The sequence below is a fragment of the Anolis carolinensis genome, chromosome 3 (assembly GCF_035594765.1).
Source record: "Anolis carolinensis isolate JA03-04 chromosome 3, rAnoCar3.1.pri, whole genome shotgun sequence".
NCBI lineage: Eukaryota > Metazoa > Chordata > Lepidosauria > Squamata > Dactyloidae > Anolis > Anolis carolinensis.
The window spans coordinates 36,390,769-36,412,759 of NC_085843.1; the positions used below are offsets into that span (position 1 = coordinate 36,390,769).

General features: G+C 39.2%; 1 protein-coding gene across 2 annotated transcripts in view; it reads left to right on the forward strand.

Moving 5' to 3' along the window:
* Positions 1-1,118: 1,118 nt before the first annotated feature.
* Positions 1,119-21,991, forward strand: part of arhgap31 (Rho GTPase activating protein 31) — a 121,910-nt gene continuing 101,037 nt past the window's right edge. Inside the window, exon 1 of one of the 2 annotated variants that reach the window (XM_008107889.3) lies at positions 1,119-2,681. In XM_008107889.3, coding sequence (XP_008106096.1) covers positions 2,582-2,681 — 100 coding nt within the window. In that variant the 5' untranslated portion in view covers positions 1,119-2,581. The remainder of the gene's footprint in view (positions 2,682-21,991) is intronic. The other variant, XM_008107888.3, reaches the window with a different exon arrangement.

A 21,991-nucleotide genomic window follows, 5' to 3' on the forward strand; every position in this document is an offset into this window, starting at 1 on the left:
TCCCACCCATTCCCTGTTTCAGACTATGTGCAATCAGTACTTACTTGCAGTTGGTTTAGCCCAACTCAGCATTTTAACACTTCATTCGGTTGAATGTGTGGATGAAGTTTCTAAATTTATGTGCTAAGCCTCCTTCAGTTAGAGCCAACCAAAATACAGCTAGAGCCAAGGGCATCATTTTGGATTAGTTATAAGATTCCTTAGTTTGTCAAGAGGCAGCAATTTTCTCTCTCTCTCTCCATTTCTATCTGTGGTTGGGGAGTGGAGAAGATTGATTTGCTGTTCCTACAAAAGCAGTCACTGTCTGTCTCCAGCTATTTTTTTCCCCCAAGAAAGCTTTAAGAAATATCTTCTTCTTAAGGCGTCTTTGTTTGAATCAGAGGCCTGACCCTTTTGAAGCTTGTTTCTCAACGGTTACAGTGCACAAGTTTTTCCCACTAGAATGTTGTTTCACCATCTCATACACAACGGATGTGATGTGTGTCATAAGGTCTGAGAGAATTCATGTGAAGGGCCCATATGCTCATCTTTTAAGTTCAAAACAAATAAAAAGCCTACACATAGTTTGTAATACAGTTAAGTAAAGGTTTCTCAGGGTAGAAAGTGATGTTAACTGTTGTAAAAGTCACAGTTCAGTTTCTGAACATTAATAATAAAATTGTGACACATCTCAGATCTCTGAAAAATGATTGGCATGGGAAGGAAATAGGTCTAGAAACTGAGTCACAATAATACAGTGTCTCTGGATTGATCTACATTGCCATTTAATGCAGTTTCAGAAGGCATATTAACTGCATTGTTCCGGATTATATAACAGTTTAGACTCATATAATCCAGTTCCTTGCAATTAATCTGCATTCTGAAACTGCATTACATGGCAGTGTTGATCCAGCTTCTGTTTCTGTGTTTAGATTTTTATGTTCATTTTTACAGTACTGTCTGATCATTGGTTTTAATTTTATAATTTTGACTTTTTTTATATTTTGCCTCACTATTCAACATGTGCTCAAATGAGTCTACTTGAGTTGGAATTTAAAAAACTGTAAAGTAAAATGTTTCCTTTCCTTTCGTTGCACCTATGCAATGAAGACCAGAATATTATTCAGCCCTACCAGTGGGAATGGCTTCAGCATCCCTCCATAAAAACAGAAAACAAAATTGTGCATTTATTTCTGTTCGTTTTAGTGATGGGTAGATTTTGTTTTGCTAAGTAATTTATGTTATTTTATTTCCAGGCTGAGGAAGGGCAGAGTGATTCCAGAGTTCAAATCCAGGGCTTGATGCATCACTTTCTGGTCTGAAGAAATGGCATGCATGTTTGTACATGTGTGTGTGTGTGTGTGTGTGTGTGTTTAGATAGTAGACTGAGAAATCATCTTGCTTATTTTACCTTTCTTACTCACAACCTTTATTTGCTTGTTTCCTCCCTCTGCATATGGATTGAGAAGGGGACACTCTGTCGAAAGTATAAAGAAAGATGTGTTGGGGTTGAGAAGTGTTGTGAGAAGGGAATCAATAACCAGAGTTGGGCATTTATTGAAACCAGTTATGCTCCTTCCTCCTCCTTCTCCCGCCCCTCCCTGGGCTTTTTTCAGAGCTGACCATTTGTGGAACAGGAAACGTCAGAGAGTCTGAACTGCTGCGGGCCTCTACTCAACGTAATGATTTCCTTTCAGGCTGTCCCGTTATCTTTTAGCTGGCAGGACGTCCCCCTCCCTCCCTTCTCCTGGCTTTGAAACACTTCTCTTTGCCTCTCCCCCACTCTTATTTCTCTAACACACACACACACACACACACAACTGCCAAAAAGTCCATCCTCCACCCCCTCCCCAGCTAACTTCCTTCCAGCATTTCCTGAGCTGGATAATCCCAGGATTTGTAAAAAAACAGGGGAAAGGGGAGAGCACAAGAGAGTGTATTAATGTTCGGAACCCATTCCTTGTTCTCCTAATGTTGTTTGGTCAATATGCAACAAGAGGATTCAAAATAGTGATTCTTAGACTTGCCTGGCTCTCTCTTTTCCATTACTTGGCATTTTCCTCTTTCTTTTTTCTTTGCCTCTCTTTTTACAAGTTTGTGGAAGAAAAGATTTGGAGTGCCTGATCTCTACTCCGTGGATGATCTAGCAAGATCCAGCTTTGTTTTAATTTCTTTGCCAGCTTGATTTCACTCTGGAGGTTCCTGGGACTCAACAGTACGGACGTGAGACACCCATCAAACATCTGCCCACTCATGCCAGTTGCACCGAAGACACTGGTTTGCCACCAGCCACCTCCCTCTTAGGAGAACCCTTCTGAACTTGGGCTATGATCTCTCTGCTGCTGCCTACTGGAGCTCTCTGGGTTGTCTCAGCCTCCCCCTTCTGCAACTGCAGCCGCGGCCACAGCAGCTTAACATCTGGAGGGGATTAATGTGGATACATCCAGCTGGAAGTTCTGGACTTTCAATGTTGTCGACTGGGAACGAGAGACAAGCAAGGAAGGTCTGAGGAACAAGGGGGAGCTTTGCACTTGTCTGGTGCAAACCAAGGGGGGTGGGGGGAAAGGAAGGAGGGGGGCAGACCTCTTTTTGGAACTAACTCATGAAGAACAAGGGAGGAAAGCCGAAACTCAAGAGGAAAGGAGCCACTAACGTCTTCGGCTGCGATCTGACGGAGTATCTGGAGAATTCTGGACAAGATGGTAATAAAAATAACTTTTATTTCTTTGCGGACCTAGAGATGAGGTTTATTGTGGTTATTGTTAGGATGTAAGGAAAATTTGTGGTTTACAGCTGTAAAATTCTAAATTACTTTGTCTGAAATCTATTGCCTTGTTCTGTCAGCAGGCAACGAGCAATGTGCTTAGTTCAGTGGAATGCTTTACTGTGTGTCAGAGAGAGAAAGATGATTCATTTACTCCCAAGATCTCAATTTGATCCAGAGAGAGAGAATACTGTTCACACCCCGAGCCTGGGGCAAGGGGCAAAAAGAGGATTCAAGATTGCCACCCCAGACATGGCCCTCCAGGTCTTGCATTCCTTGTCTTGCAACATCAACTTCCACTGAAATAAATGAGCTAAGGAGGCAGATGTTCTCAGGACAGGACTGCAAATAGAAAGCAGCAATAGTTCTTAAGAAGACTGGGAAAGAAAATACTGTTTTCGCCTACAACTCTTAGACTTTTTAGCCAGCTGGAGAGTTCAGGGGGTTCTAGTTCTAAGAAAGTAACTTTTCTGACTCATAGGTTTTCAGCAAAGTTCATGTAATGTTCTTATTTGAAAGACAGGGATGTAGGAAAATGGTGGGCTAAATGGGGAGCAGCAGACGGAATTTCCTGCATTTCTTATTAGCAACTCCTCTTTCCCTTCAGCCAATTTTCTGTGATGAACATACGATGTGTCAGACTGTAGGAGGTGGCAGTGACAATTTGGTTTTGAAGTGGATGGTCATAAATGAAGCAAAATAACTGTATTAGAAGTGGGTAATAAGGCATATTGTTGAATCTTTTGAAAAGATAAAATGACACCCCCTCCACTTCTTGCAAACTGTAACATTTGATGAGAAATGTTAAAGGATTTTGTTCTTCCTCTGCATCTACGTTATATTTCAAATTCAGATTTCTGTTATTGTAGGTTGTTTTTAAAAATATCAAGACTTTTCAGACCAAAGGTTTCTTTAACAACATTATTAGAGAGTTTATTTTAAAATGGTGGGGACAGTCATTACAATCTCTGTGGAAGGAATGTCTCAGAAAGGAAATGCACTCATATAAACTAAAAGAACTTTGCTGTTACATAGTAACATCTGCTGCCAAAGTACATCATGTTGCTCTTGTGTTCTTTCTCTTACGCATTTATATATTTCCACCCATTATATGGAACATGTTTTCCCACATTAGCTTGCAACACAGAATTTAATTCATTTTACAGATGTACGTAGTATCTGTAATAAATTTTAGTTGGACGAATGTAGTGCTTTTCCCCATTAGGCTGTCAATTAGCAACACTGTTGGCCCAATGCATTCATGACCAAGTTATGTGAATGTTGAATTGTAAGAGCATTCCTAATCAGACCTCCTTGGTCATGTTTGCCCCACTGAGACAAACATAGCCCCCAACCCATGTGAAATCAGGAAATATGTGAGCCTGCCTCTCCATCATATTCATTAATCAAAACGTTTCTTTGTCTCTTGCTATATATTCAGTTCTCTGGGATGTGGACCTTTTCAATTGTAGCATCCAGATTGTGGAACTTGTTGTTAAAAAAATCTCCAACCCCAAATGATCTGCATGGCTTTTGCTGAATTCTAGATGTTTTCTCTCTCTCGCTCAAACCTTTTCTTCAAGTTCTATCACTGGGATTAGAGCACATATTTTATCTGCAGAAAGTTTTACTTTTATTCCCCACCATCTTTTGGACAAGACTCCATTCTGACCACTGGAAATGTGGTATATAGGTAGTATAGAGTTTGAAGGTTAGTCCAAGTCAGATCTACACAACCTATGGCCCTCCAGGTATTTGGGACCCCAATATCCAGAAACCCTAGCCAGCTTATCTAGTGGTCAGGAATTCTGGAAGCTGAAATCCAAAACACTTGGAGAACCACAGGTTGTGTAGTCCTGGTCCAAGTCAATGGAAGGCAGCTTCCCCATGTAAGAATTTTCTCAATGGTTTTAGATTATGTGTTGCATAACATTTTTTCCTATCTCCACTTTTGTAATCCTAAGCAGGCAGCAAATGCAGACCTTGGGAAAATTGCTGTGTTGCATGATGACACCACAGTTTCCTTCCCAGAACATGCACACACAGAGGGTCTGTGTGGTATAGTAATTTGAGCACTGGACTATGATGTGTGTGTGTGTGTGTTTGTATGTATCTGCCTACAAGTTGCCTGTTGCCTGTTAACTTATGGTGACCCCATGAATGTCATAGGAGTTTTGTAGGCAGGGATTACTTGGAGGTGGTTTTGACAGTTCTTTTCTCTACCCTGTTTTTTGACCAGGGTTCAAAAACTTTCCTGGCCATGGAAACGCACTAGGTGACCTTGACAAGTCACATTCTTTCAGCCTCAGAGGTAGTCAAAGAATTACAAAAAATGACTTGAAGACATAAAACAAGAAATGAGCAGTTACAAAACACATAGTAAAAAAATTGGAGCTCTGGGAAATACAAGCTACTCACTCCCTAATTGGCTCATATGATACCTTTGGTTTGGTGGATTCTAACTGTGAGCCATAGCAACCAAGGACATAAAAGCAAGAAACCAAGTTTATCTCTTTGGAATAAAGGATCTTATGTATGACATTTGAAGGAGAGTTTTGTCAACACTTTTGATTTTGTCATGTGGGTCTGCCTACCAGCATGAGATTTTGTGAGGAGCAAAGTGGGTAAATGTGAGGTCCTTTTCATGTTTGTTGAATGGTATGTCCCATTGGCCAATATTCTGTGCTCTGGGAATAAAAGGCCCTACTGTCACAGAAAGAGCTATTAGAAAGATGTGAGCTTGGTCACAGGGCGCAGAGGAAATCATAAGGATAACAGGCGGCAGGAGACACTATAGGAGTCTTTTTTATAATTCTTTTGTTCTGTAGCAATCCATGGAAGTGGAATAATATTATCTGTCCTTAGGTAGCTGCAAGGGGCAGACAAGGGTCAAACGTCATTGCCATGAAACTTTCAAGCTTTCAAATACCCATAATTGGAAGTCTTGAGTTCAAATGGCATTATCAGACACAAGGGAATAGTTACTCAAACGCTTCCCATCAATCGAGACCAAGCAATAACGGAAAAAGAAGGATTTTTTTGTACCTAGGATAATTACTCACTTTATCATCTGTGCAGAGAGCATGCTGAACACAGCGATGATCTGCTAGTTTCAAAGAACGCTTTCCTTTGAGAGCTCATTTCTTCAATGAACTTGCACAGATAATACAGGGACAGAATATTTTCATCCTTTTTTCAGAGTAAAAGCTTCTGTATATGAAACTACAGAATACATTTCTGCAGCCTCAACTGCACTACAAAGTACGTTAATTAGAAAAGCCTTGTGTGGGGAATAAGTCCTTTTATGGTGCATCCACACTGTAGAATTAATGGAATTTGACACAACTTCAGCTTCCATGGCTTAATGCTATGGACTCATGAGAACGGTAGCTTTGTGAGGCACCAGCACTCTTTAGCAGAAAAGGCTAAAGACCTTGTTGAACTACACACTTGATTCCAGAGTGTAGTTGCACCCTTAGCTCTCTGTCTCCGTGGTCTGCCAATGAGGCACAAATCCCACTTTAAAGATGGTTATTTTCTCCAGATGAGTATACAGTATACAGTACGGTAGCTTGGTGAGACACCAGCACTCTTTAGCAGAAAAGGCTAAAGACCTTGTTGAACTACACACTTAACTAATTCCAGAGTGTAGTTGCACCCTTTGCTCTCTGTCTCCATGGTCTGTCAATGAGGCACAAATCCCACTTCAAAGATGGTTATTTTCTCCAGATCAGTATACAGTAAAAATCCTGCCCTTCTCACCCTCAGTTTATTTATATGTTCAAAATGATGATGAGCCCCTGCAAGACTAACAGTCTTTATGCTGTACCAGGGCCAATTGTGTGAAAAAGGGTAAGTCTGGTAGTATCAGGCTGCTTCTGTCCTCCAGTTTCAGCATGGCCAAGCCCAGCATGCATCTATGTAGATTCAGGCCCTAAAAGACTACTCACCACAGTTACATTACAAAGGGCTCTAGATTTTTCCAGGGTTGGTTGGACCAACTACATTCCTGTCTAGTCTGCAGACCCTTTACAACCTCCTTCTAGTATGGAGATGTATCTCCCTTGGTTTTTTGGAATTGCTCTGAACAGTGAAGGAGCTAGGTAAACTCTCTTATGAAGTTAGGAAGCAAACTCTTTTGGAGAACCTGATACAATTTCATTGACCTTCTTCTCCTTTCTTTGGGGAAGTCTTGCATACTGAATGGGTTGTTAAGTCTTTCTTCTCCCCCTGCCCTTGCCTTTTGTGGCAGTTTTCCAAGGCTGGATCAATCCCATAGTCTGAATGCTTCCTCCCCTCAGATTTTATATCTGTTATCCTTCTCCTTAGCTGTTGAGTGTCCATCTGTCAACATTTTTGTCATCACTGTTCAGTGATCTTCTCATTTTGGCTGGAGAATAGTAGTATGGTGGTGTTTGATGCCCCCTTCATAGGGGTACATTCATTGTATTTGTAGAAGTGGAGAGCAATTGTTGTCATATCACATTGCTTTTATTCAGATTTATTTGCGGCTAGCAGAAGTGTTACCTTATTTGATAAACTGAAGTCCCAGCTTGCTTCATGACTTACTTAGAGCTACTAACTCAAGGTTGAAAGAGAAGTCTCCACTAAAAGGAATATCTAGATGTAGTCACAGGAAGTGGTTTGGCAGGATTGAGTTGCTTTCTTCCTCTGGGTCATCTCTTAGCAATCACCCTTGGCTTACGTAAAGAGGGAAGAAAGGGAGGGAACTGTTCTCCCAGAACTGCTTATTTTCAGCTGAAATGTTTGCCACTGAACGACCAAAAATGTTCTTTTTAGCCTTACTTGGAGAGGTTGAGAGATCTTTCTGTGGGAAGCTCTTCCAAGTGCAGATGAAACCAAACCAAGTGATGAGCAAAAGGAAATACAGGCAAGGTTTTGTCACAGTAGACAGCAGATAAAAAGAAAAGCTAGACTCACAAATATGTGGAAGGAAGTCTTCAGAATGGTTGAATAGTACACACACGTACAAATGGTGGTTCATCCCTTATCAATCTATTGCCCTTCAGACCTCTTTAAGGCAACAGTATAATTTTGACACTGTAGGTTGCACTCGGATAATCATCCCATTTCACTTTTTCTTGTTTCTTTGCCCAAAATCTCTTTTTTATGTGAATAATTGCATTGTATAGAGATTATTCATGTGAAACCATGAAACGTGTGCTCAAAATGTACCTGGCAACCTGTACCAGCAGAAAAATAAACAGCTACTCATGCATTCATACCAATGACACACACATTGCCTGTTTTTTTTGTTTTGTTGAAAATCAGGGAAAGTAAGAGATGTTCTGAAAGAGAAGAAGGAAGGACTGGGTACCTGAAAATCAAAAACACCCCAAGGATATACATTTAAGTATGTCCCCTCAACTTCTTCCTTCGTAGGATGTAGCTTTCACGCTGTCCTAAGATTAGAATCAGAGAATCATAGAATAATAGAGTTGAAAGAGACTATATTGGCCATCTAGTCCAACCTCCTGCCATACAGGAAAAGCACAATCAAAACAGGACTGTCAGCCTGATAGAAATAATATAATAAAAGTATTTTTGAAAAGTGTATTTCTCTTCCCACACTATGATTCTTGCAGCTTTAAGGAGATGGGCTAGTCTTGCACATGGCACTTTTCCACATAAGTCCATGTCTGCTGCCAGGCTCTTGCTGGACTTTCAACATCACATTGCTTTCTTGGCAAGTGGCAGAACAGGAGACTGTCCCTCTTTTCTTAAGAAATCTATTCCAGATTTTTCTTCCTTCCTTGAAGCATTTGACCTTCACCACCTTGTAGTTTGGTTGGTGGCAGTTGTTCTTAATCAAACTTCACAGGGCAAAACAAAGGCCTTTTTTCCTTTCATCTCCTCCCCCCCCCCCCCCCCCAGAAAAAAGGAATGAGAGAAAGGAGTCCATTGAATGGAGAGATTGGGAATGGAGAAAGCCTGAGAGCAGTAAAAGGGAAATTTGAAATTCCATCCATCCATTTATTTATTATGGTTGACAGACCAGAAATAGATTTTAAATTGCCTTCTGCCTTCTATCTAGTCAGTCAATCAATTTATAAAGCATTTCTTCCTTGCTCTTGAAAAAAAAACTACCTCCAGTTGAAGTGAAGCAGCATAGGAGATTGTTGATTGGGAGATATTTAAAAGGAATATGTATTTCAGGGTGAGAAGTGAAGTGTGAGGTTTCAAAGATCCTTCGGCTGCTGCTGCATAGTTTCGAGAAAGAGATAATGCAGGAGAAATCCACTCTGTCACGTTTCTTCTGCAAATTTACCCAATCTGCACCTCTGCAAGACTGAATATGGAAATGGTCATAATTTATACTCAGAAATATACTTCTTTTTGGATTTGCAATGCTTTTGGCAAAATAAAAAACCTGTGTGCCTTTAAACACACTGCAGACAATTCCAAATATATATACACAGTCTTTTATTGCATGAGAGCACATATGAGTTAATACAGCCATTAATAAGTCTGTTTTGCAACACATGCACAGAACTGGCCAGAAATGAACTTGGAGGTGGAGGAAAATTGGGAAGTCTGTGGGAAAGGACATAAGATCTGCCTGTACCATGAAGATGATATGGTAGAAAGGAAACAACCGTACATAAAGAGAGAAGGAGAAATGCAATGGGGAATGACATTAAAGAGAAAACAAAAATAAAACTCCAAACCAGCCCACTAGGTATGAAGTATTCCTAGAAAAAGGAGACAGAAGAACTGAAGTACAATCTCCATGACTCAGGACTAAAGAACAGGATCATTCCCAAAAATCTATTCCAGGTAGATGTGGTAGTCTACTTCAATTGCGATAATGTAGCCTTCTTTTGCTAGCCAGGATCTTTTGTGCTTCAATATGCCAAAAGAGCTCAACACATACATCTGTTGCCCATGCATCTTGCCCACAGAGAAATGCTTGGCTCTCCCTTTCTGCATACAGCAGTGGAAACTTCAAAAGGAAGAACACAAGGGAGGTGTGCTTTCACTCTCTCATTTTTCTTCAAGCACTTAAAACCACCTGAATTCCCTAAGGTTTTTGCCTTAAGCAATAATTTTAGAAGTTTCTTGCAGTTACTAAAATTGGGCAACTTACGATACCCCCCCTCCACATAGCTTCTCTTTCTTTCTCCTTTAAATGAAAAAAGGAAATTTCTCAATGCTGTTGCAACTCTGTGGATGCAATTCCTTTCTCAAGCTTTATTTTGCAACCTTGAGAAATGGAAAGTACTTCAGTTTTATTTTATTTTTAGTTTGTCAATCACTGACGTATATAAACTTAGAATAATTTGTTATGCTGCTTACGTTGGAAACACTATCTTTTCTTGGATTGATTTGTTCCTTCGAAGCCAAGCCCACAAGTTCTTATTCAGGCAAAATGAGAACTCACTTAGCTGTCTGCAAATTTATGCTAAACCAGGCTTTTAAGATTTAGTGGTGGGAAGATGACTGAATAGACAGACATATTTCACAATCAGATTTGTGTTTGCTCAAAGGTTTTCATGTTTACACAACCTAAAGATGCTATTCTATGTACATAGATTTGGGTGTAAGATTTGTTAAATGTAGTTAGTGGATCTCTGTGCAAAAAGGAATATGTCCTGTTGTACAGTTTGAGATCCAACATAGGAACCTACCTGGGATAAATCTAAGGCAGTATAATGAAGTGTTGAGGAAGAAGAACACAGTTACAAACAGAAAACTAGGTATCAACTATATATTAGTGTTGCTGAAAAAGGATCTAGCATCTTTGATTGATTAGAAATGGAATACATGGTAATAAGGTTATGCTGGTTTATAAAACAGCAACTGCCATTTGTCACATCAGTGTCATTGTTAGACAAATGGGCTCCTTTCATAATATACTTGAGGCTGTGCTGCGACTTTATTTCATGAGGCAGATATTTGCCCTGGATTTTTTTAATACAGTAGACAGACTGAGATGATTTTAGCCAACCATTACCTGGAACTAAGAAATAAAGCATTATATTTGAAGCCAACGTATTAGTTTTTGAAAGAATTGTGTTAGTTACTGCTACTTACATGTTGCTTTATGCATCATGTGTTGATAACTCCTTGCTTCTAAATTTATTTTATGAATACAGTAAGACCTGCATATCAACAGAGATATGTTTTTGCCTGGACCACAGCTATCTGAAATATCAGACATGATGAAATGCCATTAAATTACCTGACTTTAGTCCAGAATTGTACTGGAGGACCTAGAGATTCCTAGAGAAGTATCTTTTCTAGAATTTGCTAGGTCCTCTAGTGCAACTCCATGGTAACTTCCAAAAGAAACATACCATATAATTGCCCAGAGGATGTAGAATTTTCTGAGAGAGTCTATTTCCCCCCAGGCATGGTTATTTGAAACCACAGATTTGAGTTCTCACTTGCAGTGTGTGTGCCTCGCTGCATTTTTAGAATTACTCTTGGAAATGATGAAAATTTACCGAGTTATCAGTCATTATATTATTTCATGAAGTGCACACTATCATGTGCTTATTATCTCCTTCCTCCAAAGTAACATGTTAGAATAATGCTATTATCTGTAAGGCATTGATGGAATCCAATGATACTGCAGAAATGCTGCAGTTTAGTAGGAAGAAGAATGTTCTGACCATGAATTCATATATGCACACCCACAAGCAGACACATGGCAGAAATGCTAACATATCCATTGGTCTAATTAACAACTATATAGTATTGTGCCAATATAATTTGTGTCAGTAGTGTAACTGCCAAAGATATGGCAGCCATATGCTCTAGTCTTTTTTCTTTCTTTGTGGAGAAAAGGACAATCTTTCAGTAGAAGAACACTTGTTTTGCATGCAGAAAGTCTCAGATTTAGTTCCCAGCATATGGTAAATATGGGGAGGGGTGGTGGGGAGAGAATTAAGGCATTGTTATCCCTTAAATAATAATTCTTCCCTCTCCAGTGAAATTGTTATTCTTTCCCTGAATGTATAACAGTGTGAAAAAACCCCCCATCATGTATAGAACTCATCTGTTTGCTCTGTGTTTGCATTCCCTTGATCATTTTGCCTTCCCCTTTGAATGCTAAAACTGTATTTCTATATGTTCAATTGAAGTTTCATTGGAGAAGGAGCATGGAATTCTTAGTTTGGGTCTCAATGTTTGGGGCTTATTTTGTTCCCTGACCCCATAACTACAATTCTTTCCCAGCATCCCCAGTTAAGGTTGAAAACTCCTAACCAAGACACAAAACAACCAAATAACAGCTTGTCCCCTCTTTGGTATGATTGGACTATAGCCCCATCATCCCCATTCAGCATGGCACCAGACTGGGGAAAGATGCTTATAGAATTGAGAGTTAAATAAGACAAACCCGATAGAGAATTTTTCCTTACGATTCACAGCTCTGTATGACTTCATGGTGAAACTATTCAAGCTGCCTATTTATCTATATGATAGTGTTCCACAATGCCATCCAGAATGTAGGATCATGCCCAGCCCTCCAGCCATTTGCCTGTGTACCTTTCCTCCAGGAAATCACAAAATCTGGACAGTAAGGACATTTGAGAAATAAATTAGGTTTTCATGTTGTTTGCTGTGTAGTTTGTACTTTTGTACTTTCATCCACTGAACAGGGGTACTTTCTGTGGAGTCTGCAGTTTGATTTGGGGAGGAGTTTTGTTTGAGCCAAACTCTAAGCCTGCTATCCAGATGTGAATTTGAGTTGTTGGTATCATGTTGGTTTCCCCCCTCTGAAGTGCTTATGCCTGTGTTTGCATACACTTTAATGACTGTGATGTTTTCTTTAGAAGTGTGTGTGTGTGCCTGCATGGATGTGTGTATTTTGATGTCCTGTTGTAGAGAGGAGACAGGCATAAATTCAGTGCTGAACATGTTATGCTTACCACAGCTGTATTACATATAATAACTGATCAGTCTTGGTGTATGTATGTGTGCTTCTCCCCTGTTTCAAGGGAATTCAAGTTTGCTCAGGGCTGATTGATTGCCCCCTATATCTAACATATAATATAATAATAATAATAATAATAATAATAATAATACTTTATTTATACCCCGCCACCATCTCCCCAATGGGGACTCGGGGCGGCTTACATGGGGCCATGCCCGGGAAAAATACAATATAACAAAATATAAAAACAACATATCATAATACAATTACAACAATACAATAAAGGATCATATACAGTACAACACAAAATCCAAAAAGCAATATAACAGGGCACGCCGCACTAATACTCAGTTAAAACTTGGGGTGAGAAAAGGATAAGAATAAAGGATAAAAATAAAACCACAGGGAACTAGGGAAAAGATAGGAGACAGTCTAGAGGATAAATAATGGGGGGCGTAACAAAAAGCATGTAACAGTTACTCTCCAAAAGCACATCGGAAGAGCCATGTTTTTAGATCTTTCCTAAAGTCTGAAAGAGTGGAGGCTTGCCTGATTTCAATGGGCAATGAGTTCCATAAACGGGGGGCCACAGCAGAAAAGGCCCTCTCCCTTGTTCCTTGTTCCTATACCCTGCTTTTCAGGGCAAGAGTGTGCATAGCTATGATTGACCTTCTCTGTCTTAGGCAGGAATTTGCCTGTCTGACATCATTTTAAAATGCTTCCTTCAATGGATGGGGAAAAGTCCTTCAAGTGTTAAATGAAGCATTTAACAAAGTCTTAATTGGCTAACTGGGGAACCAGCTCAAAATAAAACCTTCTTGTCAATACTCTTCCCATATTTTAAGTCAATACTCTTCCCATATTTCACTGACTTATGGATAAAGCACGAGGTTTTTTAGAAGAACGGATCTGAGCATACGTTTTTAAAATTTATATATTGTAATTTTATATTGTATTTAATAGTTTTAATTGATTTTATGTAATGTTTGATACTGATTTTGTGATACTGATCGAATTGTTGCCAGTGTTGTAAGCCGCCCTGAGTCCCTTCGGGTGAGAAGGGTGGGATATAAATATTGGAAATAAATAAATAAATAATTAGAGCCAAATACTGAATATTGGATGTATGCACAAGCAGACCAAGGATCTCATCACATGGGGAAAATTCCCTATTACATTACACCTTGCTCACACAGCTGGCACAGAACATTTTGATCTCATCATATGATGTACAGCTACTTCCGGCGGGTTTCCATGCCTGCTACGTGGGTGAAATATTCTACAAGGGGGAATTCTGAACACAGGAGATTACCTGTGTTTAGTTAGAAAATTATAGGGACAGCACGTGAGCATGCCAGAAAGGTACATTTATAGCGGGTGATGTGAGATGCTGGTCAATGGATTCGGCCTGCTGCCTCATGATTTGCCCCGCTGCCCTATAGATACCCCCGCTGTCCCCCACATCAAGGACCCTGCATCAAGGACCCTTGTGATGAGGTCCTAAATCTCACTCCCTGCTTCTGATCCTATTTCTGTGTTTATCTGTCACCAGCTTATAAGTAAAATAGATGGGTGCAATGGATGAATGTACAGTGCCGTTCAACCTAAGGGCAGTTCAACTTAAGCTTCCAGGCATGACTTTCCCTCCTCTTTCTTCTTTGCCTTTCAAGGGTTGAATGTACAGGATTGATCCATGGTATGTCATAAAGCAGAACAAGTGTGGTGTAGTTGTTTGAATGTTGGACTAGGACTCTGAGAGACCAGGAAATGAAGCACCTTGGAAACTAACTCGGTGATTTTAGGCAAGCCACATTCTCTCTGCCTCAGATAACAGCAAATCAATTTTGAAACAATCTAGTCCCCAAATAGGTTTGCCATAAGGTGGAAACAACATGAAGGCACACAAAAACAATAATTTCCACCTCATAGTTATATTTGATACCATTTTTTATCTTATCCCAGAAAATTGTGATGTAATTTACCAGTATTCTTAGCATTTTGTTAGAGCCTTTTAGTGCACTCCCATGAAAAACAATTCCCAAGATATCTTGATTAGAGAGAGTGACAATCAAACTGTTTTAATTCTATAGTATGAATAGGCCCAAAAATGAAGTACATTTGGCACAGGGATTTACAAGATATTTGTTCTTCTTAGTTTTGTCAAAATATGTTTTATTGGATTCTGTACCTTTTGGATTGAACTTTTTTCACAATATTTTTATTGTTGTTACAATATTCCATTTCTATTGGTATTCATATTTATACATACTTCATTTTCATGTAACGTTTTTGTCTGCATTTCTTTTTTAATACATCCTTCTCTTCGATAACATTTTAATTAACACCCCACATTCCAACCCCTATCACCCTTCCCCACGACCACATCTTCACCCTATATTTTTATATTTAACCATGTGCACAATTTCCTTAATTTCTGTACAATATTTACATTGGCTTCTCCTCTTTCTATTCATTCTATATATGTCTTTTTGGACTGAACTTGTAATTCATAGTAGAGTATCCATATACTTTGGAGCTTTAGAAGGATTCCAAGAAAAACCAAAAAAAATTGAAGAAATTGACAACATCTACTTATTTGGGGAAAATGTACAAGACAATGCATACAAGTTCATCATTAGCAGAAATATATTTTGGCTAATGGACTAATTTGAAAAATTCATACAAAATTGCACACACACTATTTTAAATTCACACATATTTTAGAATGGAACAAACTTGGAACTGGGGAAAGAAGGATATAACAGGCCTAACCCCAAGCTACCTGTAAAGCACCTACCACTGATGGTCTTGAACCTTTCTTATGTTATGTTGTATTTGAGGGTTGTACCAAGCTGTCCAACTAGTTTTAACCTTGAATCATGGAAGGTAGATTTTGGAAAAGTTACCTTATTTACTATAATTTTCAGAATCCTTGGAATCAGCATGACCAATGCCAATGATATCTGTGAGTTAGTCCCCCAAAAAGCAGTGTTCTGCTGGGAAGACAGGTACTTTGATAGTGGACATCAAGTTAAAAACTGAAAAGGGCTCCTGTGCTTTTAATAATTTTCTGAAGAGGGATTTTCAGCAGCAGGAGTTGGTATGACAAGCAACACTTGACTAAATTCTTCTTTCCACGCAGCTGTTATAAGTGGAGGAACCCTGACTTGTTTTTCTTTTGAGAACCTTAATAGAATGAGCAAGTTCAGGAGAAATGTGGGTCAGGGATGCACACTTGATATTGTGCATACCTTGATCTTAATTTAACTCCCCGTTCTCCCTAATTTCAGATACGGAAACTCTTTGATAGAAAGCCTTCTCACAGGTTGTAAAAGTCCTTGTACAGGGGAAGGTTTAATGAAGCTCAACGGAACTGCTTATCTTTCAGTAGTAAATAATTGTCAACTTACTTTCTTTAGCTCAGAATGGGGAAGAACCTCCAAACCCTGGACTGTGCTGAACAAGTTAATCTTACAATTTCAATGTCTTCTTCACAACTCCAGGGGACTATCAATGTGCTTACTTCTCACCTTATCGAGCAAAGAACCTGTGGTACTTCAGATATTGTTGAACTGCAGTTCTCATCATCTACAGACTGCCATGTAGCTGGGACTAATGGAGAATACATTACCCATCCTAGAACGTTTTTGAAGGTGATTAATTTTAATTGAAGGAAACTGAAGCAATCACTCTTCAAAAACAAGTACAGTACAGTCTCACTTATCCAACACTCGCTTATCCAACGTTCTGGATTATCCAACGCAGTTTTGTAGTCAATGTTTTCAATATATCATGGTATTTTGGTGCTAAATTCGTAAATACAGTAATTACTACATAGCATTACTGTGTATTGAACTACTTTTTCTGTCAAATTTGTTGTATAACATGATGTTTTGGTGCTTAATTTGTAAAATCATAACCTAATTTAATGTTTAATAGGCTTTCCCTTAATCTCTCCTTATTATCCAACATATTCGCTTATCCAACGTTCTGCTGGCCCGTTTACGTTAGATAAGCGAGACTCTACTGTAGTTCACATTCTGTGCCTCTTGGAAGGCTAGCAGTATGCATAAACCTCATCAGCTTGCTTTAGTTTCTCAATTTTTAATGTTAAAATTATCATTTCTCTGGAAATATGCATAAGTTTCCTCTGTCTATACAGTTTTGCTGCCCTATTGATCAACATTACTCTTTTAGAAGAACTAATACATGGTGAGCAAAATATACAGGCTAGCAAGTCATTATTTGTGGAATGCAAATAGTGTTGCTTATACCAAAATAAATATGGTTTGTAGGTGTAAATGCAGTAGATGCTGGCATATGTGCAAAATATCTCTGTAAATTTTCCCCTGCTGGTGGACAAAAAAGCCTAGTTTGGTTGAGCTTTTAATAGAGTTAAAACTTCCAGCTAAATGTTGGTTGCAATAGAAGATTTATAACTTGTTGCTATTCTCTTTCTGTGCATATGTGACTTCAACTTTCCTGTTGACTTAGTAGTGATTTAGCCATGTATAAATATGTGAAGAAAAATCATAGGGAGAAGGGAGCAAGCTTATTTTCTGCTGCCCTGGAGACTATGGCGCGGAACAACGGCTTCAAACTACAGGAAAGGAGATTCTACCTGGACACTAGGAAGAACTTCTTCACTGTGAGAGCCGTTCGGCAGTGGAACTCTCTCCCCGGACTGTGGTGGAGGTTCCTTCTTTGGAGGCTTTTAAGCAGAGGCTGGATGGCCATCTCTTGGGGGTGCTCTGAATGGGATTTCCTGCTTCTTGGCAGGGTGTTGCACTGGATGGCCCATGAGGTCTCTTCCAACTCTAGGGTTCTATGACTACGATTCTAACTCTTCACTAAGTTTCTTCTCAAAGGTAAGCAAAGGTAAAGGTAGGAGCCCCTGGTGGCACAGCGGATTAAACTGTTGAGCGGCTGAACTTGCTGACTGAAAGGTCAGCAGTTTGAATCTGAGGAGCAGGGTGAGCACCCGCTATTAGCCCCAGCTTCTGCCAACCTAGCAGTTCGAAAACAAGCAAATATGAGTAGATCAATAGATACTGCTTTGGTGGGAAGGTAACGATGCTCCATGCAGTCATGCCAGCCACATGTACTTGGAGATGTCTATGGACAATGCCGGCTCTTCTGCTTAGAAATGGAGATGAGCACCAACCCCCAAAGTCGGACATGGCTAGACTTTATGTCAGGGGAAAACCTTTACCTTTACTAAGTTTCTTCTCAAAGATAGCAACAAGTAATTTCGGCATTTTTTTTTGCTATTATGAGGTTTCCAAAAGTTTTGAAGCAATATTTGCAATCTGGGACTTCATAAAAAATTTCCACATTGTTGTTTTGCACAAAAGATTTAACTCTATTTCTGCATTGTAATATCCTTTTCCATAAAGAAAAGGTTGTTTCCTGCACAAAACAACTACATGTAAGTGTTGTATTATGTTTTCTGGGCTGTATGGCCATGTTCCAGAACTACTTCTGGAACATGGTCGTACAGCCCGGAAAACATACAACAACTGTGATCCCTGCCATGTAAGCCTTCGACAACAGAACCACATGGAATTTTTTTAATAATAATTTTTATTGCAAATTTACTAACATAACATAAATAAAATTGGGTGGAAAGAGGGGTTTGGGATAGAAGGGGAGGGTTTGGGTTGTGTGTGGAAAAGGAATGGAGGGGGGAGGAAGTGAGGGGAAAAGGAAGTGACAGTGAATGTGAACAAAAGTGTAAGGGCAGCAAAGGGAGAGAAATCTGTACTGCCATTCTTCTTCTTTGCAGTGTATTACGTTTCATATAGTCCTCTTTTATTTTTCTTTATCTACCTATCATCATCCCAATTCTTCATTTTCTCTGTTGAACCTTCCCTTCTTGTGTCTTTTATTCTTCTTACTACCAAACTTTTTTTCTTTTCTTTACATATTCATATATTCTTTAAAGAATCTCCAGTCTGTAGGAATTGAAATAGCTCTCCAGCAAAATATTTAGGAATAAACATAACAATGAATAACAAGGATCTGTATAAAAATAACTGAAAAAACCTGGAACAAAATAAAAAATGATCTGAAAAAATGGATGAATTTGGATATCTCTCTCCTAGAACGGATAGCCACAATAAAAATGAATATCCTACCTAGACTATGCTTCTTGTTCCAGAACATTCCAATTGACATCAAGGAAAAAGAATTTACGAATTGGAATGCTGAACTTACGAAATTTATTTGGAGAGGGAAGAAACCGAGAATAAAGATGAAAAATCTACAAGATACTAAACAAAGAGGAGGACTGGCTCTCCAAACCTAAAATTATATAGGGAAGCAGTTATATTGATTTCATAGAATCATAGAATCATAGAATAGTAGAGTTGGAAGAGACCACATGGGCCATCTAGTCCAACCCCCTGCTAAGAAGCAGGAAATCGCATTCAAAGCACCCCCGACAGATGGCCATCCAGCCTCTGCTTAAAAGCCTCCAAGGAAGGAGCCTCCACCACGGCCCCGGGGAGAGAGTTCCAGTGCCGAACAGCCCGCACAGTTAGGAAGTTCTTCCTGATGTTCAGGTGGAATCTCCTTTCCTGTAGTTTGAAGCCATTGTTCCACGTCCTAGTCTGCAGGGCAGCAGAAAACAAGCTTGCTCCCTCTTCCCTATGACTTCCCTTCACGTATTTGTACATGGCTATCATGTCTCCTCTCAGCCTTCTCTTCTGCAGGCTAAACATGCCCAGCTCTTTAAGCCGCTCCTCATAGGGCTTGTTCTCCAGACCCTTAATCATTTTAGTCGCCCTCCTCTGGACGCTTTCCAGCTTGTCAACATCTCCCTTCAACTGTGGTGCCCAAAATTGGACACAGTATTCCAGGTGTGGTCTGACCAAGGCAGAATAGAGGACCTTGGTTAAAAGAATGGATCCATCTTGACAATCAAAGTCTCATAACTCTGCAAGGAGATAGTTTAAAATTTGGCTTACATGCATACTTAATTTATGGGAAAGTGGCAGAAGATTCAAACTTTAATAAACACCCAATTAGGAAAACCCTGATGAATATTTGGAACAAATATAAAAAAATTTTTACACAAAATTACCACAATGGACTTCGATCCAGGAAGCTTTCAAACAAAATGGAAATTCAAAGGGTAGCAAAAGATGGACAACATATGCAGAGTTAGATTTGAAACTTCTTCCTGTTTCCATGATTTGGCATAAACCATTCTTGCTGCAGTGGTTAAATAAACAAACAAGATATCTTTATTTCTGTCCAGTTTCTCTTCCTTGTCCATCATGCTCAATAAAAAAATATTCAGGTTTCAGCTGATTTTTAGAATCTCTTGAGATATTGCATGAACCATTTTCCAGTAACAATTTTGCATGGAAGATTTAACTCTATTTCTGCATTGTAATATCATTTTCTATAAAGAAAATGTTGTTTCCTGCACAAAACAACCACATGTAATTTTTTACACAGAATAGGTGTCAAACTGTTAAGGTTCTTATCAACCCAAGATTTTGCTCATCATGTTTTCTCAATACTCAAAAATATGTTTTCCAACTCATTTTGAATATATTTAAATATTTAAATACTATTTCCATCCTTATGGCAACTACATGGATTTTATAGTGGTGTCTTAGGATGGCTAGAAACTTGAATACCTATTCCAGCACCTATATATGAAACAATAGAATTTTATGTTTAGACTTTGGATCCTATCTGCAGTATATCTCTTTATGTACATATATGCAAATACTGTTATTTAAAATTCAAAAAAAAATCCCAAACACTTCTGGTTCCAAGCATTTTGGATAAGGGATATTCAACCTGTACCCCAACTTTGATTAAATATCAGTTACTTAGAAATATGGGATAATAGAGGTAAAGTCTGAAGTTGGGTACTTTTACATGTAGTGAAATGCTGATACTTCTTTTTAATGATCCCGAGTTGGTAGTGAAAGGGGCAGCTGTGGGTGAAGATGATTGCTTTTCTGTATCACACACTGTGCTTTGTTTTGTTTGTTAGCACCTCCACAGACTATTAATTAGGTATTAGAGCTGATTAGTCATTCTCTGAGTGATGAGAATTTCTAGGTATTTCTGCACAGATCACAACGTACTTGGAAGAAGGTAAGAGGAGGCTTGAGGAATTTTATAATATTTGTATATACAGTAGAGTCTCACTTATCCAACACTCACTTATCCAACGTTCTGGATTATCCAACGCATTTTTGTAATCAATGTTTTCAATACATTGTGATATTTTGGTGCTAAATTCGTAAATACAGTAATTACAACATAGCATTACTGCATATTGAACTACTTTTTCTGTCAAATTTGTTGTATAACATGATGTTTTGGTGCTTAATTTGTAAAATCATAACCTATTTTGATGTTTAATAGGCTTTTTCTTAATCTCTCCTTATTATCCAACATATTCGCTTATCCAACGTCCTGCCAGCCCGTTTATGTTGGATAAGTGAGACTCTACTGTATTTACAAATTTATAAGTTTAGAGCTAGTGAAGACACATAGTGGACCATAAGGAAGGCTGAGCGAAGGAAGATAGACGCTTTTGAACTCTGGTGATGGAGGAAAATCCTGAGAGTGCTTTGGACCGCAAAAAGATCCAACCAGTCCATCCTCCAGGAAATAATGCCCGGCTGCTCACTGGAGGGAAGGATATTAGAGGCAAAGATGAAGTATTTTGGCCGCATCATGAGGAGACAGGAAAGCTTGGAAAAGATCACGATACTGGGGAAAATGGAAGGAAAAAGGAAGAGAGGCCGACCAGGGGCAAGATGGATGGACGGCATCCTTGAAGTGACTGGCTTGACCTTGGAGGAACTGGGGGCGGTGATGGCCGACAGGGAGCTCTGGCGTGGACTGGTCCATGAGGTCGTGAAGAGTCGGAAATGACTAAACGACTGAGCAGCAGCAGCAGGTCTCATACATTTCTTAGAGACCTGCCAAGATCTTTGCATGCTTTTAGATACATGCTCAGGCTTCCTTTTGAGTCTCATTCCAAGTAGCGCAAACCTGTTTTATTTTTCTTTGCAGTTACCTGGATAGTTAGATATATTTTTTTATGTCAGGCAGTGGGAGAGGCACCACATTCATAAATTTGCTTCCTCATAAGAGCTAGTGCCTTGGCCAAGTTCCCCAACAAAGCAAGGTTACTGAGCACTTTGCTACTATAAGTCTAGGGTCCCTTTCAAACTTAACAACTATAGTGCTATCTGATTCCACTTTAACCAGGATGGTGTTTAGATTTCTCAGTCAGAGAGCTCTAGTGTCTCTCAAAACTACAAACTCCAGGATTTCATAGGATGAAAGCAGGTCAGTTGAAATGCATCATA